The sequence below is a fragment of the Pleurodeles waltl genome, chromosome 3_1 (genome assembly GCF_031143425.1).
Source record: "Pleurodeles waltl isolate 20211129_DDA chromosome 3_1, aPleWal1.hap1.20221129, whole genome shotgun sequence".
Classification (NCBI taxonomy): domain Eukaryota; kingdom Metazoa; phylum Chordata; class Amphibia; order Caudata; family Salamandridae; genus Pleurodeles; species Pleurodeles waltl.
Window position 1 is genome coordinate 349553406 of NC_090440.1, and position 19400 is coordinate 349572805.

At 40.2% G+C, this 19400-nt stretch overlaps 1 protein-coding gene across 1 annotated transcript in view; it reads right to left on the reverse strand.

The window, feature by feature from the left end:
• The window catches only part of FBN1 (fibrillin 1), a 780541-nt gene that overhangs the window by 196517 nt on the left and 564624 nt on the right, over positions 1 to 19400 (reverse strand). The window contains exons 32-34 of the mRNA XM_069222499.1: positions 5651 to 5773; positions 4955 to 5077; positions 333 to 458 (exon numbers count right to left, since the gene is read on the reverse strand). Of these exons, the coding sequence (XP_069078600.1) occupies positions 333 to 458; positions 4955 to 5077; positions 5651 to 5773 (372 nt within the window). The remainder of the gene's footprint in view (positions 1 to 332; positions 459 to 4954; positions 5078 to 5650; positions 5774 to 19400) is intronic.

Here is a 19400-nt window from a genome sequence, read left to right on the forward strand (position 1 = left end):
GATTTTCCCTTGAGGAAGGAGTCGCCCACCACAAATGGTGACACAATTTCCTACAATGTTGAAATGTCAACTGTGTTTTTAGCCCAAGGCTCCCATGGTTGAATGATCATGTGTGCCTGGATGTTAGTACACTAAAATATATTTTACTTTTGGGGAAAGACATCCTTTGTTACCCTGTTCCTAAACTACTATGTCCTTAGGCACTCAGGTCTATGCGAAATCATTGATTAATGCAACCTATCACAGAAAAAAGAACACAATGTTACTACCTTTCAATATGAATTAATATAACGTTATGAAAGTATATTTTGTTTAGGGAATTCAAACTTTACCTTGGCATGTTTTCCCATCAAGGCTTGGTAAAAATCCCATTTCACATTCGCATCGATATCCTCCAGGGATGTTAAGGCACAGCCCATTTTCACACAGATTTGGGTTCTCTGAACACTCGTCGACATCTACAATTAGAAAATTTTACTTTTTACTGATCATCCTATTCCATTTCCAGTTTAGAAATACGTTAAAAAAAATTACTTCATGCAAACAGATAAGGTCAAGTCAAATCTCGACTTCTGAAAATACAAATAAAGATTAGTCACTTATTATATTTTTCAACATAAAAAAAAGGTCATGGAGTTCCATTCACATTATCCAATGTTCAAAAGTGGAGCCAACTGAAAGCAGTGCCCCTGCATTTTACATATGTGATTGGCGTTAATCCTCACCAGTTATTCTTGGTATTTTTAAACAAACAGAACGCATTTATGTCTCCTACTGGTGAGTTGGAATTCAAGACTATGGCTTTTTCATTGTGTTTAAGTGGCATATGATTAAAATGGCAAAGATGACTTTACCTACCTTGAGTCTGAAATTACAACTGTAATTATAATTGTAACTGCATTTATATAGCGTTTACTTCCCCTGATGCGGCATTGAAGCACTTCATACTGGGCAGCACTCTGCTCCAGAACTCAAGATTAGTGGTTGGTCCAGTAGTATTCGTTATTGTTTTATTTGTTTAAGATAACCCCTTCATGCATTCACTACAGTTTCTTTGTAGTGGATTATATTAATTAATTAAGAGTTAGTTGTGATCATGAGGGGGGCTGGAGATGACCTTATGGAGATGGTTGATGGATGGAGGGGAAGTTCATTTCCCACACTGCGAATGTGTAATGCAGACATTCCTGAAGCTGGAGGGTGGAAACCTAGACAAATTAATTAAACATTCATGAATTTTCCTATGGTTATATCCAGTAATTCTGATTTCTTTGAATTGTTAAAAAGTGGAGGTTAAAAATAAAACATACATGTACTTGAAACACCTTATTAGTTTAGATTATTTTATTTCCATGCCACGCAGTCCCATTAGATTGGCGGCTTGAATAAATTTGAGGCAAGCCAATATGAATGCAAAAGCGGGCCATGTTTATAGGGTTAAAGCAGGACAACTGACCTCAGACATGGGGTGTCTAATCAGGCAAATTTTATATTTAAAACAGATATTTATTTGTCTTTAACTGTGCCAAAAAGAGGGTTGCATGTGGTGAACTTAGGACACAATACACTGAGAAGTAATTTGGGTAGACTGGTATAGTCAAAAGTGTAAAGCTTTCTAACTGAGTGCTACAAATCTATTTAGTATACATGTAACCAAGAGTGACCACTCACAACAGTCTGTGAAAGAACTCAGAACGCAAAGGCTACTAGAATCAGTGAGGAAAGGTCGTAAGTGGTTCAGTGCAGTTAAGAACGTTTCCGTAGAATGTTTTTAGGTAGATCGTAATTCATTAAGTCTTTGTGTGAAATTAATTCTGTGTGGAGTTCAGCATTATTGCAACTTGACTTCAAGTGAAAAGGAGCATGGTTCATATTTGTGAAAAAGTGGATAACTCTACATCAAATTATGGATTTGCCCATTTAGGGTCATAACACGTGACACAAATCAACACACACATGTTTTCAATGCACCACATGCATGATTGCAGCTGCACTTAAATACACCACAAATGCATGCACTGCATTAATCCTCAAACCACAATTCAGATTCTACATATAGATTTTATTGTCCACTGAGTCACATTAATCTCCTCTCCAACACTACTCCACCACTCCACTTTCCTACAAACTGTCACACACTGAGTGGGACATTGACCCATGAACATTCCACAAATACTTCTCACACATTACACAAACACGTTTCTGCACCAACAAAGGTCCAACTCATAAATATGCACATTACTCCTAACACAGCCCACACTTACACACACACGTCAAGTAGAGACATTTGAACAATGAGTTAAAATTGAACAATTTAAATTTCAACCTGAAACACTTATATCACAGACTCTTTTTAAACGGAACATTATTGTTGTCAAATACTCATAATTAATGAGTGTAAACTCAGTTCTGTCTTACACATTCCCAATCACACACCCAGACATTCTCAATAATGTTACAAGTACATGTGTGAACCACGTTCTCAGACAGCAATTTCGGCATGATTTTCCTCCCATACAGGCTTCAGTCATCTTTATATGCACAGTGATGTATGCACACACACACACACACACACACATATAAAACAATCACTCATGTTCATCAACTGCTTTTGCTTGAAATATGTCTCACATTTCCATGCTACAGAAATTTACAATGTTCTTACGAAGGCTGTACCCATCCACAATGCTCATAGGTGCACATACATGGACACCTAATTCATGAACCAATTTGTATACTCTGTTCTAAAACTGCACTCTAAAGCACATGATCATTTACAAACACAGCACATAAACATGCACTCAACTCTCAATACTGACATATGTATTTAGAATAATGGAAATGCAATATACCGGACCAGGACTGAATACTAACTACAACAGGGTATGCTGTGTGTAAAGCAAACTCTCTTAAATTAGAGAACTGTGAGGACAAAGGTTGCGTATTTCACATCTTAGCAATGCAAGTGAGATTATTCTCATAAAACTAGAATGTACCTTATGAACCTCTTATATTTAGAACAGGTTAGAAGGGATTGGGTTAGAAGTGGATTCCGAATGCTCCAATTATAATTGGATAGAATACATTGAATCTATGATACTGTTGTGAAGCACCAGTGAAAACATAGTAAAGGGGACTCGAGGAGCAAAGATGGAGCTATCAATATGAATATATGTATTGCACAACCACAGTGTTTACTCCAGTTATCAGTCGCAAAGGATTTTGCCATCAGATTGACTGAAGCATTGACCTGTGGTTTATGAAATATAGTACTGATCTCAAAAGACAACACTTACTAACATCCAAAACAGACTATGTGGCTATAAACCCTTCTCATTTTGTAATAATATGCATAAAAAGGCTTGTATTTTTCAAATTAACAATGATAAGAAATACCCAATCTAGCAATTTTTAACTCTTGTATGCCATGTATGCCCATCTCTGCCCTTGTACCCACAGATATGTGTATTTTAGAGCTAATGAAATTTTGGGACACATCTGTGTCACTAGGAACTCTGCCAAGAACTATCATGAGAAGAAATATGATTGCCTTCTGAATCGAAGTTTGAAGCTACAAAAATGTTTTTGCAATGTATTAAACCCATTTCAAGAGTCAGTAGCTTTTTTCCGACTCCTAAAATGGGTTTAGAAATTGATAAGTAATGGCTATTTGAAACTGGCGTATTGTAGGAGTTTCCTAGCCATATTCATCAGTGGTTTTAGCATAATAAACCATTGAAAGGTGCCAGCCCCAAGCTGGGTTGGTAACCTATTTACAAAACAAAAGTGGTTTTCTTGGGTTGCCGTCCCCTTTGTGAATACTAAAAAAAGACAGTTTGGGAATAGGCAGTGGTCAACAGGACCACTGACAATTCTGAAACAAACATTGAAAAAAAATACTTTATTAAAAGGCAGAATACAATTATGGTCCGCTGACTTCGTGTCATCCCTGTGATGACCTCTAATCAGAATGAGTAACAACTTGCAACCTGTTGCATGAATTTTAATGAGGCAGGCCAGGCTGTGACCTACTCCGAATCTGAATTTTTTGAATTAAGCTATTTGTACATAGATTGGTTCAAAAAATATTTACTGAGCACAAAAGTACTGATTATAAATTGTCATCAGTATTTTGAAATAAATAAATAGCAAATATGTCTCACTGTTTGATTTCTGTCACATTGATGAATCAGCAGAAAAACTGTAGCAGCCATTTCAAGTGGTCAAGCACAATTGTAATTTATATTTGTACATTTTTAGACTTCACGTCTCTATGAAAACTGTATACTGGCTAATGTTTGCTAGTAAGCAACTTAAAAGTGGATTAGATAAGTAATTTTAATTATTGTACATTAAAGCAAAAGTAATGAAAAAAGCAAATCTATTGTGTCTGATATCTTCTAGAAGTTCCAGAAAGTTTCAACTCGCTGTACAAATTGCTAGTTTTTCCCAAATAATGATCCATTACAATAGAATGAATTGTCCATCATTAAAAATGCTTAGGTTAATATTTTAACATTTTGAGTTGGGATACATATTCATTTACTTATTCTTTTTTATAGAATATCACAATCATATTATGGATTGTTTGAGCCTTTATTAAAACAAATACTGAAACTTTAACCAGTTATTACTATGATCTTGTCATAATTTGTAATACTGAACAAAATGGTATCAATGAAGCAAAATAGCCTTAGGGACAGCAATTATAAATGTGTCGTACAATCCTTTGAGAATTTTGCAGTAAAAAATATCAACTGATTATATGGGGGAAGGCAATCCTTTTCCTTCTCAAAAAGTTTAAGACATGTAAATATAACTATGTGAAATGGCTGCCTTGGATGGTGAGAAGATGTGCAGCTGTATTGTGGTTTACAAATCTTCGGGTCAGAAAACACCAGGCAAGAAACAGGCAAACAAACAGTACAGTCGGTATCACTGAATGAAAACTCACCAGTGCAAGTGAGGCCATCTCCAGTGTATCCTTCCTTGCAAAGACATCGGTATGATCCCATGGTGTTCTTACATTCTGCATGTGTGTTGCACATGTGTGTTCCATTTGAACATTCATCCAAATCTGGTTAAAACAGAAAAAATTCAATTATTTTTGATCACCTTTTTGAGCATTTATAGGATTTTTCAAACGGGTGGTACGACATGTGTTTTTTGGTTAGATATTTACTTTAAAGCCACTAGTTCTGGGTGCCAGTACAAGCATTCAAACACACTGCCTTATTGCTAAGCCTTCTCCACTTATTCCGAAGGGTTTGTTTGAAGCCTGCATCATGCCAATATGTTCATCTAGTCATTGAGAGACCTCTAACAACACCCTAAAGCATGCAAATTAGAGGGAACGTTTTTCAAACAAACGTACGTTTCACACAGGTATGCTGGAATAGATTTCTATAATAGGCTCAATATATATTTGCTTCTATCTACTTCAATTGTCACACTTTCAGACTCAGAGAGATTCACTTTTGGTGATAACCAGCTATTAGACAGTGTATTCAAATCTCATTTAAAACAACTGAAATGTAGGGTCAATGGGAAGGACTCATAAGTAATTATACAACCAATGTGGCCACTCTAAATATACATTACAAACATTGAAATAACTTAAACGCATTTCTACTAGTTTCACTATACTTACCAGAGCATTTTATGCCATCCCCAATCCAGCCAGGACCACAGTTGCATTTAAAGCTTCCTGCCGTGTTTGTACATACTGCATGTCTGTCACAATTATGTGCTCCAATTTCACACTCATTTATATCTGTGAAGCAAAGGAATGTTATAAGTATTAACAATGCCACAAATGTTAGCATGATTCAATATTAATCTTACTACTGTGCAGTTGCATAATTGATCAGAATGGCTCCATCTGTATATTGAAAAAAATAATTTCATGAACAATGTTATTATTTGGTGGCTATCCTCACAAAAACATATGGACAAGAACATGAAAATGCAAATGAGATTTTGCAAGTTTTGAATTTGCCAGAGATAAAAGAAGGAAAAGGGCAAGGACCACATACTTCGAAAGCTTGTAACTCTAATAAGTAGTATTAATACTTGTAACTCTAGAAATAATCAGATATATCCATGTCTGTACAAAATAAGTGATGCCCAATTGTTGATCATCAGATAAACTTGTGGCGATTCTTTCAGGCCTTCTCAGCCTAGATCCAGGGGTTTTGAAGTTTACACAACCTTGTTAATTTCAGATTGACGGAATCTCAATATAGAATTGGGGCATTTTGAAAGAAAAAAGAGGGCACTACTGAATATTCAACATCACCAAATTAATGTAGCAGACAAGCAAAATATGCATAATACCACCTCTTTCTATGTAAATTTTAAGGCTTTTGATTAGAAATTAAAATTAGCAAAAACATGTCCAAGGGCATGCACTACCTAAATTCGTAGATCCCTAAATACATTTCTTGGATTAAGACTGGAATTTGCCATTAACAGTAATAATATTTGGCCAGATACTGTGGTACAGTCTTCCAAAGTTGTAGAAATGATAGTTTTATTCTGTAAGGAATTTAAGAAAGTAACCATGTCATCCACACAATGTGATTTCTATCGGAGTTTTGTGTGACTAAAGGTTACTTATATTGTACAGCATAGCTGAAAGGGAGCAGTTGTATGTCAGATCCTATAAAATATGGTTAAAATGTGAATATTTACCAAAACCTGATGATAATTAATTTGTGTAAGAATAGAATTATAGATAAAAGCAAGGTTTCAATTAGGCGCTGCCTAAAGATTCAGTACCACTGGATACAGGTGCAGAAGTGTTAACCAATCTTTTCGGGGAGATGATAATTTCCTGGAATAAAAATAATCTTTTAGTCTTTCTACTCAAGGAGCTCAAGTTGGAAATTGTTCCCTGGTTTGAAATAGCTAATTTAGTTATGAGACAGAAGGGATGCCCCAGCTTGGGATGAGGTATTCCTTTTATATGGGATGGAAAATGTAATGCAATCTGGTTGTGACAAGAAACCTAATATTATTGGGCCTGACTGATTAATGTTTTGCAATTACAAATTGTATTATTAAAATTAATTGCATCTGATACAGTGTTGTGAGACATATCTTATTTATTAGGTTTGATCCATTTGCTATCCTCTTTGTTTGTAAACCTCTAAAGTTACAGACTGGGGTAATTTTTCTGTGCCTAGCACTGCTTCAGGTTTTAGAAAATTATTTCAGATTCAAGAGCATCATGGACAAGGTTTGCTATTTTTCCTGCAAAGCAGAAAAACATCAAATTTTGCTATATTGTGTAGGGAGGAAAACACAGTGCAACACCATATCTGCAAAGTTTGGCCTACTGATGATTTTGTTCCCCGCACTGGTGCAAAAACAGGCTTCCTTGTACACTGCACATCCTTACAGCATGGTGCAAAAGTGAGTGTATGCTGTGCAGCATACCATTTGTACTGGAGGCATACCTTTCCATTACCAATTCCTATGAATAGACAAACTCAAAAGGTTCCCATGCACGGGCTGTGTGCTGTGTACTGCAGCACACATGTAACATAATATATTTTTTTGGGGGGGGAATTAACATTTCTCTTGTTTGCCCCTGCTTCAAATAGGGATTAGTTTCTGACTCAAATCCCTGTCTGACTATTTTAGTAGATCAGACTTTGCCTCAAAGTTTTGGGTGTTGTGCGCTGATAAGTCCCAGTAATGCCCCCTTGATGGAAAGCAGCACAAAGCTATTTTTGTACTGTGAAAAAGTCACCTTTCTGTTGCAAAACACCTTTTGAGCTGGATAGTAAATATCATGCAGTGCTCTGCATTGCACTAATTTTGACACAAAGCCTTAATAATGTGGGGCCTTATAGGTTACAAAAAGCACTTCTGTATATGACTTCAAGGGAGTCTGCTGAATACCTTAAATGTGATCTGAAGGGATCCTGAAGATATCCATGTGCATTGGTGTACATACACTTTGAGCAAATACATATTTAAAAGTGAGTTCTCTCGTCCAAATATAACTCCCTTATTTAAAGTTTGAATAGGAAATCAGTAGAAATGTTTTATGAGGCTGCAGTTATACAAATTCTTGTAGCACTGGCTGTAGACAAACAGGTTTGCGCGATAACAAAGAATCCAAGTATACTTTGTTGCAAAAGAAACTGACAATACATTTTTTTGAAATTTGTTTTTAAATGACACATTATTCTATTTATTTTTCAATAATGGCATGTTCTTCACAGTTAGCAGATAACATCTTTAGAGTACATCACAGATTATTTGGCAATTACAAAAACTAACCTGAATTGTCATTTAACCTGGGTTGTATTTCCTGTCTGTTAGTGTTGTCTTATCACTCTGCTTGTGACATCAATTAAATGTGTACAAAAAAGGACTTCTGGAGAGCAGTTGTTGTCATGGGATTCTATAATTTATTGTCTTTATGCTGCTGCTTAAGGTGCTAATAATCAAGAAATGCATTCTCCCAGTGATTACAAAGTGCAATGTGCCAACAACGTATCACATTATCCAAAGCCAAGTATTCATTCATCTTTACCAGTGAAGCAGACACCATCAGCTGAACGCTCTCAAAGACTCTAGAATTGCATCACCTCCCTACCTTGCCATTCAATGCCACACTCAACAGACATTTGCAATGCCACAAGCTTCTTCTACAGTCAAAAACAAATACAGAAATTCTTCAAACCCAGGGTTGCTTCCCTCCTTACACCCACCCACCAACTCTAGATTCCACATTGCCCATCCTTCAAACTCCTCCTTCTAGCAGACTTTACAACATCCTCAGCTCCCATCTAAGCCATCTATGAAGAGGATATCTTACCCTGCTGCGTCATCAAAGCCATCTCACCTCTACTCAACATTGTCAATATCTTCCTCACTCAAGGCATCTTTCCAGAAGCTCTCAAAACAGGAGAGATGTTACCGCTCCTTAAGAAACCCACACTAGACTTTGATGGCTCACCAACTACTGGCCCATCACCCACACATCATTTCTTAACAAGAACATCAAAATTGCAGTCTACATGCAAATTTTGCAGTGCATCTTATTCATTGCAACCAATCCAACTTCAAAACATCCTGCAGCATGGAAAGAGCTACCTTATAAAACATGATTGGCACACCCTGACCACAGATAACAATGAACCCTGCCTCATGATACCGTTGGACACTAGGCCACAGCTAACTATATTGACCATTCTATCTTCATCCAAATCTTGAATTCTCAAATGAAATTCATTGATGGCATTCTCTACTAATTCTCCTCTGACTTCTACAACCAACCAAAACTCATTCATGTGTGCTCCTCTAGATCCCAGGAGGTCCCCTTTACCTATAGGGTGCCCGAAGGATCCCACTTGCCTCCCCTAATTTTCAGCCACAACATGGAACACTTTCAAACTCTACTCACCAATAACAGAATCAAATTCATCAATATGCTGATGATGCACAACCCTACACAAAAGTCTAAAAGTGTCCTCTCCTCTAGACATCCAATGCCTCAAGCATGGCCAATACCTCATTCAGACCAGGATGTACAGTGCCTACCTGAAAACTAGCCCCAAAGAAACCTAATTACTCCTTTTTACAAATAACAAGAAGGAATAAGAAGCCCAAACCTGACTTGAGTATATGCAATCAATGGATTTATAATCTAATTTCAATCAACAACTTACTCAGTTTATGCCCCATATGAATTTAAAACCTCTTTTCAACCAACAACAAGTCACTCAGATTCACTCTTGACGTAGAAAGTAAAACAGTTTCTCCCAGAAACCGACATCCATATAAGCCCTTGCACTCTTGCATCTTGATGGTAATGTCATACTTTACAGCTACTTAGATTCCATGCTGCAACTCCTTCAGGGCATCCTGCATGCACAACTCTGCAAAATCTTGAAGAAATATGACATCACCCACACTCTTTTACTTTACACTGCCTCCATTACCAACCCGCACAAACCTCATGTCCAGCTGCATTATCTTCAAGGATATGATGACAAGAGCCCTCATCTATCTTCCTGACAAAACCATAATCTCCAGTGTCTTTGAACACACCCTCAGCTATGACACCATCAGACTATCAATTAAGAAGTGTAAGATAGAAACAACTAGACAAGAGGCATTCTCCATCTGTGCACTCAGGATTAGAAGCAAACCCCTTTCTTTCATCAGAACTACCCTACCCTTTTTCAATTTAGGAAACACTGAAGACACACCTCTTGAAAGAATACTAAAAATGACACTGTGGATAGGTTGCTCTCCTTTCTGGCCCCAGCACTCCCTTTCTAGATTACCTCTGCTTGTTCTCTGCCCCAGCTCTATAGTGTTTTATAGCATTTTTGCTAAATTTCTGCTATGCAAAGAACATGTATGGGCAAGCATTTGTGCACACCAAAGAAGGTGAAGATCAGACTCAGTAATCACCCAGTTAAAGTCAACTCTGAAGTGCATGCACCTAATATGAGAGAGAACAGGCACAATAAAATATGACATAAAAAGCCCACATGAACGTACAGTTCACAGTCACTTCAAGCTGATATTTCTTTTGACCCATGCCACAGCTAATATTTTAAAAGTTGCTTTGCTGGTTCTGGGAGTAGGCATAATAAACACGAAGAGGAAGGTGCAGTTTGTTGAAAATGAGTAGGTAGTACTCCACAAAGCCTTGCCAAAGAAAACCATAGCATGTACATGATTAGATGTATGTGTATGAAGTTTGCTTTAGGGGGACAATAACCAGGATAGTGATCCATTGCATCCAACTTGCACTTTGTTACTATTTTAAGCTATGTAATAAACCTGTAATGCAATCAATTTGGTGAAACTTGATATCAGTTCCGCTATTAGTATACCTGAGTACAGCTGTTGCTGGGACATTTCTGGAGATGCACACGTTCTTACATGAGGTTAGGTTGAGTCACAGAACTTTGTAAATGAACAAGACTGCTCAAACTAAATCACATTAGGGATTTGAGTAAAACATGAAGACAAGACCAATAATCAATAGTGGAAGTTGAATCGGGAAAGAAAAGAGCAGTGTAGAGTCAGGAAAGTGTAGTTAGAAGAGTATTGGTGAAGTCAGTCATATTAAATTAATCGTGGTGGAGCATGGGTGTGATGAAATGTGGGGATAAGGAACTGTGTGCAGCTTTATATAGAGTGTGATGAGCATAAAGGATTGAAATATTTAAAGATACATTGTGCTATGTTTCGAAATAATTTAACTAGTAAATAAGAAACACCCTGATTTATGCCAAATCAATTTGCAATCTGGATATTCAAAAAAGCAATTTATTTTACAGTATGGATGGTCTGTGTTTAACAAGCTCTGCAGAACACGGCACGCAGAGCCTACGTAAGAGGAGATTATGTTCTTATTCTGCATATTTCTGTGACCATACTTAAACCTCAATAGCTAAACTAGCGGTTCGACCACTGCCCATAAAAGGTGTTGCCAGAGGATACCCCTTACTACTTACGACAGAAAATTATATAACGTTAATGAACATCTACTTCTTTCAATTGGTCAATGCAGGTGTATTCTCAGCTTTTAATGATACAAACTGTGGTGAGCTTATATTATCTTGCCTAGTTCAACCCGAATGTGAATATAAGCAGATCCCCTCTTATTAAGTGTGATAATTCCATCTGCTATGGCACTCATAAAATACTTCTGCAACCCTCTGGACTACTGTGTGTTTGTAATTTTAAAAGCCATGTCTGACTCGTCTGGATCTTGGTTTTGCTCTTCATATCTTTACTGCATTAACAATCTCAGTGCACATCCATAGGATAAATAAAGCATAAACTATACAATGTGGCCTTTCTTTCAGTATTTTAGCGGTAAGACTGTAACTGTGAACTATATAACCTCTTCCATCCTGTAAATATTAAATATGGTGCTGCAATTATTCTGTACTGACAAACAAGACCAAATGTTTACAAAAGTATCCATCATCCCCACACCTCCTGATCAGCACATTCAAGTATCACAATTTCGCAATTATTATTATTTACTGGCTAAACTGGTATTCAAAACCCAAATAAGATGTGTCTCTTTGGACGGTCCCCATGACATAATGCAAAATATCAGCATGCTCAATCAACTAGACAATACTGATATATGATCTCTCAGCCCCCCTAATACTCCGACCTCTGCCAAACATGCTTCAATATTCAGAAACTTTCTTAACATAGTGAACAAAATGCCGAAAAGTCGGTTACTTTACTATTGAGAGTAACACAAAAAGCTAGCTAAGTAATTATAGGAGGCGGAGGACCTTTGAATAAGAGGTGCTTGGTCAAACAGCGGAGGTATACGCCATAGACTAGTTAGGACACTGAATTGTCTGAGTCCAGGGTACAAGATGGAAGGAGATAAGGTACTGATAATACTGTAGGAGATTCCACGAGGTCACATGTCTATGCAAATCCATTCTATTATGACTCTACCCAGTATCAGAAGAGGTCTTAGGCACTCATTTTGTCTAAAGGAGAAGGGAAAGGCTACGCGGTGAAGTCCAAGAGCAAAGATCCGAAAAGTCTAATTTTAACTCAATGTGATATACATATGCAGTTAAATCAGGTATTATTGTATCACATGTCTGCTGTGTGTTTTATTACTTAAATTTTTTAAAGATTTATGAAATTGCCTGCCTCTCTAAACATGTGAAGCACATCAAAGCAACAGAAGCATACGTGTGCCAATTTATTCTGCCAAATATTATATAACCTACCATTAAATACCAACCGGAAACGTGAATACAGGATAACTGCTGAAAGATTTCCACAGATATTGTTTGACAGAAAAAGGAACTGAGATGTAACTGAATGGTACAGTACATCTTTCCACTTGTCAAGTTCTTCCTTTGCAGAATTGCAGGGAGACAGATCTCACTGTCCAGAGTAGGTGTTTCCCAAGGGGCTCCTACAAGCAGACCAGTTTTCCCCCATTGTTAAGTCGCTTAATGACATCTGCTTTACTGAATATGAACTTTACACACTGCCATCTCGTCTGTCAGTCGAAAGCTATCCAGTCTTCCCATGGGCTCATGGACTACCAGGAACCTGGCCAACAATACAGTGCGGCACGGATCAGAATTACTGGGTAAAATAAGTCTGCAATCGTTCAAGACTAACAGAACTAATCCTGCATTTAAAAAAAAACAAATGATTAGAAGACCTGGGTTCGTAACTTGTCCCTGACAAGATGTGACGCCGTACTGAAGGACGGGGCAAATGTGCATTTCTCCTACCCACCCAGGGGAATCCTTCACTTAAAAGAGAGGGTGATGGGAGATGGGGGGAGGTTGCTCTGAGACGATAGTGACCTGAGTAACAGACTTGGTGATTTCTTGTTACCATGCCACCTGGACCGTACAGACACCACAGCGGTGTGGCACTTCTAATTGTGCCAACAGACTACAGTACTGGTACTGAGGTGCATGCTCACCGAAACTACACAAACTGTACCGGGGGTAGAGGTCGGGCTCTGGAGGGGTACGATCTGTGCCACAGATGGACAGCATTGGTTTTTATGGTGTAAAATTGCAGCCCAAAATATTTTTAGAAAGGTGAAAGGGTTTATTTAGACTGAACACAGTCTTAGACGTAAAGCATGGCTTTGCTTTTACTCGTAATTTGCTTTGGATAGACAGGAGACATTTCAGAGTTACAGTGAGTTTGGAGTACAGAGGGCAATGTTAACAATTTCAAATCCTTTTGGTCTTTCTGTCTCATTTTCACTCTATGCTGGCTTTGTTAGGGGCCATACGCTGATCTTTTGTGCTCTTATGTATAAACAAATCTTAATTTTCCCACAGAGGTTTAGCACATCTTAATGGAAAAAATGTCCAAATAGTAACTTGCCCTTTCCATGTTAAGTATGCCACGTCTCGGAGCACAAGGCTGCAATAGATGGAGATTCGTAACTGTCCAGGAATGTGAAACACTCCACAACCGAGGTGGTTCTATTTTTTACCAAATAAAGCAAAATTACTTATGCCTACGACCAATGTTACTCCTTTCCAGAATTCGGATATTTTTGGCTATTAATTGCCAGGTGAATGTACTCATTATGACATATCACTCCATTCAGCATTGGTTGATGTCGGGGTACATGAAGTAACTTTCTGAAAACCAAGTTGTTGTTCATTGAAAAAGATGACTTCATATTTATTCTCTAAGCTCATTTTATTGCCTCTTTACTGTATGATTCTTCCTTCCAGGAAGTGCTTCCATTGGAATACAGGAGGTGCCATTTTCCATCCGAAAGCAAACTCAATCACTAATTATGCTGTCTGTCAAATTCAACAATGCTTCTTGGGTGTCTTATTTGGCTCCATTACAAGATGCATACATTATACAACTTCTGCTTTATTAGTTCAAAACTTTGTTATGTTAAATTTGCCTAGCAATGCTTGGGTAATAATAAGATTATGTAACTCATATGGAGTTATTTATGAACTAAAAGTAGGAAAGGAACACAGCAAATGGGCTTTTTCGCATGCTAGTCACATCTAGTAATCTTTGACTTTGTTAATAAAAAACAATATAAGCAGGACAGTTCTAGTCAGAGTTGTGCATTATATTAAGTGTCCAATTCCTTCAGTTTAAGGCCCTTTAGGTTAGTCAAGGAGCTGCATAAAAATCCCTATACCAAATTATTGCTCAATGCAACCCGTGGTGTATGGGTGCTATTAGTCATCAAGGACGGTTTAAGTATTTTGTCTGCAGGGTTGATATTCATTCAACATGGTCCTTCTTAGGGGATTTCCCTGAAACCTTTGCTTTTTTCTCCCAGTTATGCTGACTCTCTGTGTGTGGCCTTAGGACTATGGGCACTCTCCCACTGTACCGCAGGGGGAAGTGCTTGCGCCCTTCTTACTCATGCCAGGAAGAGGCTCTTAACATGACTGGTTGAGGTGCCGTACCCAGGAGCGCCCTGTAAAAAGATATACCACATACCTGGGGTGGGTACAGCCCTGGCAACTAGCAGGATGTTGCACTGAGAGTGACACCCACCAGAGTAGCCTGACCAACATGAAATAGGCCTGGTAATGCAGGCATGTAGAGGTGCAGGTGCGCCTACACTCAGGGTGGCATCTTCCCCCCTGGGGACAGCCCTGAGTAGGCCTTCCACTATCCCTAGAGCACCCCCCAGAGGGCAGAGCAGGTGGAAGGCATAAGGCAGGGGCAGTACACAAGGGTGTCCCATGACCTGGTAGGAGAGAACCCAAATATGGGTTTCCACACTGAGGAGACTGGCTCTTCCTTGAGGTTCTGCTGATCCTCTCTGAGTGGCTTTAGGGCCCTGGGCACTTTCTCACTGTAAGTACAGTGTGAAAGTGCATGTGCTCCCTCCATACATAAGTTAGGAAGTGGTGCCTACCAGTATGTGCACACTTGCACATTGGTGTTTTCATGTATATACTGAGCCTGTCATGACTTACCTATAGATGCACACTTGCACATTTGGGTTTTCCATGTATATTGTGAGCCTCGCTGACCTATATGTGCACACTTGCACATTGGTGTTCTCATCTATATACTAAGCCTGGCATGGCTAGCACAAAGGTGCACACTTGCACATTGGTGGTGGCATGTATATACAGAGCCTAGCATGGCTTGCCAGTATGTGCACACTTGCACATTGGTGTTTTCATATGTATATACTGAGCCTAGCATGGTTTGGCAGAATGATCACACTTGCATATTGGTGTTTTCATATGTATACAGAGCCTGGCACAATTTGCCAGTATGTGCACACTTGCACATTAGTCTTTAATATATATACTGAGTCTGTCATAGCAGGCCAGTATGGGTACACTTGCACCCTTGTGGTGTTCTCCAAGCTTGTGTCCAGCCTGCATCTACCAGCATATGCCCATCGAGTGAAGAATGACCATGTGTGTTTTTACTTCTATTGAGAGCTGTTCTGCCATAGGTTAATATGGGGAAAGGTTATAATTATTCCTAGATGCATTAGTGTATTGTAGCGGAGCAGCCTCATAATGTTTCAAATCATTACATTCCTAAAGACAACCCCTTTCTAATGGTAAAGGTGGTTTTGTCAGTAATACTTTGGAAATGCCACTTCTAGAAAGTGAGCAATTCCATGTTCCAAAACCTGAGTTGTGTGCCTTTTTAATTCAAGCTTCATTCCACTAGGGGCTGAGGGAAAACACACCTGTGCATTCCCCAGCGACAGCTAGAAAACTTAGGCAACTAGAACAACAGACCTCTGTCATTTGAGGGTTTGTCTGGATAAACTGGAGGGAGAGGTTCTGATATTTGTCCTCTCAGAGCCAGATCATGGCACCAGTAAAGATAAAGATCTGCATTCCATGTCCCCATGGCAGACAGGACTGAAATTTACTGGAGTCACTTGCAGGAATGCAGGAAGGAGTCCCTGAACACTGCCAGGGGACTCTGTTGTGCACAGGAGTATTTACTGTCCAGGGAAGGGGATGCAATGTGTTTGATCTGGTCACAGTGCTTGCTGCAGTGTGACACTCTGAAGTTTATCCCCTAAGGGCTTTTTTGCTTGCCCCATTCTGTGTGGAGGTCTCAGGGACATCAAAGACCTCCTTTAAGGGACCTACACCTTCTACCATGTCATCTGAAGAGCGGTGACATCCTACGTGTCTACGTCATCTGCTGGAGTACACCAGGTAGAATTAAAATTGTTTCTGGAGAGTGGAGGTGCCTGGTGCAGAGCCTGCAAAGTACTGCTAGCATGCAAGGAATGTGGCTTTTCATCATGGGGGCCACCCCACGCATAAGCATTTGGTTGATAGTGAATGGATTACTGGTTGCCGGACCCCACAAGGCCTGCTATTGTTGAGTGTGCCACAATTTCTCTCGTGCGACACCCAACTGCATGCTCATTGTGTGCGGTGTCTGTGTCACTGGTTACAACACTCAGAGGTGGGGGCATACCTGGAGTAGTGTTGCGTTCTACCTTGTGTGGTACTGCTGAATTGGCATCTCTCTATGTGTGACCTGATGAGGCTCAGGTCATTGCACACATGATGCTGTGCCTCATTGCGTGAAGGTATGGAAAGGAAACTGATTAAGTGTTCAGGAGTTCCTGGTGCGACTCAAGTCATCAAGCACTGGGTGTGGCATCTCATTCCTAGGAGGCGCTGAAGTGGTAACCTTTCATGTGCAAGCGGGACTGTCTAGTGAGGCTCAAGTCATCGAGCACCAGACATTGTGATTCATTCTAGGGTGGCACTGGAACTTGTTATATACAAGCGGAAATGTCTGGTGCGACTCAAGTCATCACATTCCAGACATTGTGCCTCATTTCAGGTAGACCTTGCATTGATAACTTTTCGTGTGTAAGCAGGATTGTCTGGTGCATCTCCAGTCATCATGCACCAGATGCTGAGCCTCATTCCAGTGAGGCACAGCACTGTTAGCTTGTCATATGCAAGTGGGATTGTCTGGTGTGACTCAAGACATCGGGCACCAGACATTGTGCCTCATTCCAGGGAGGCACAGCATTCGTGACCTTTCATGTACAAGCAGAATTGTCTGGTGCAACTCAAGTCATTGCGCACCAGATGTTAGGCCTTGTCCCAGAGAGACCCTGCATTGAGCATTTTGTGTGTGCATTCGTAAGTGTCTCGTGAGGCTTAGGTCGTCACGCACCAGACCTTGTGCCCGTACGAGGAGGGCATAGAATTTGGCAAACCATTTGTGTGCATCCGGGACACCTGGGATGGTCCAAATCATTATGCCCTAGATGTGGTGCCTCCTGTCCTGGTAGGTGATTTGGCTGGACACCACTGTGAACAGCGTGTCCCAAGGCAACCCCCCCCCACCCCCTGGGCTTTTCAGACCTGGGACCATGGCGGAAGGCTGGTGTGGAGACCCCTGAGTGAACTTCCTGAGTGAGGACCAAACCTCTCTTTGCAGACTATTGTCTGATCAGCCATTATTTATTTCTTATTCTGTACCTTTGGCCCGGGACCCTAAATGTAACCACCGGCAACAATCTGCCTAGTAACCGGGGAAAGGTTGCTTCATTTCTAACTCTGAGGGGGTGGAAATTGGTTGGAGGGTGGAGGAAGGTTTGTGTTTAAGAGAGGTCTGAGAACTTCGTTGACAGCAGTCAGAGCAACACATTAGGATGCTAGAAGTGAGTGTGTTCAAATTTGCTTATGCTAGCATGCTTGATATCCATGGCACCACGTAGCGGTGTAGAGTGAGAGTGTGAGAGTGAGTGTCTGGGCTTGATTTCACAGTGCAATAGCGTTGCTGTTCCCGTTGTTTCCAATAGTGGTTGGCATTGACGTTTACTGGTGTGGCCTAGGCCGTGGACCTATTTCAAAAGTGTTATAGTTCTATGTATGAATACATTGCTGCTATCGATGGAAAGGGGCATGAATCCTACAACTATTTTATATTGAATTGGGGTGATCGTTGGGGTGGGTCTCCTGCTACCCATGCTGTAGTACCACATGTGGGAGCAGGGAGAGAAAGTATTGTTTTTCTCTTGTGTACACACTGCCAATGTTGTATTAACGCTGTTGGGCGTCGTACAACTAATGATCTTTCCGAATGTGACTTATGTCCAAATTTACACAATGTTCATCTGGTGTTAGTTCATGTGTATGTTGAATACAAACTTCATTTACATATACTTTGCGTAAAGTCTTGTTTGTGATGACTGCTCTGTGCCAAGCTACACATGGGTGACCGCAGGTCATACAGTGAGTGCAATCATCCACCCCTGACAGGAGTTGTAGGTTCTGCCTGGCTAGAGCCTCGTCTCAGCCAAACAGAATGTGTCACCTCCAACAACATTCCTACATTTTTCTGTTTTCATCTGGTGCTTGTGATGGAGTGCAGGCAGAAAAAGACACAGTATAGTCAAAATGAGGATTTCTTCAATGGGATAAGACTTGCCAGCATATCCGGCTTCAATGCAACATGAATGCAGGACCAGGTGGAGAAGGTCCTGAAGCAGCTTCCCTGCTCTGTGTGCTTGCTCCTGTTTGGTCCCTGATCATGTTTGGCCCCTGTTCTGCTCTGGTTTTTGCTCCCTGTTCTATTCAGCCCCCGCTGTCCCCCCACCGTTTCCCCCACTTTTTTTGCAGCCTGCCTGCACCCTACCCACCTTCCCCTCCCATCCCAGAACCTACTTAACGGTGGTCATGCTGCATTGTGCAGTGGGTGCCCACTGTGGGAGCGCTGCAGGTGCACCAAAGGCAAGCCCATTAGTGCCTATCCGCGCCTGGACCATGCCCAGCACCAGGAACCGTGGCTCTCCTACCATCTGCTGATACTCTACTGCAGTGCTCTGGGCCCTGAATCCCAGGAACCGAGACAACAACTGCTGCATCACCTCCCCCCAGATCCAGTTAGGACCCTTTGCC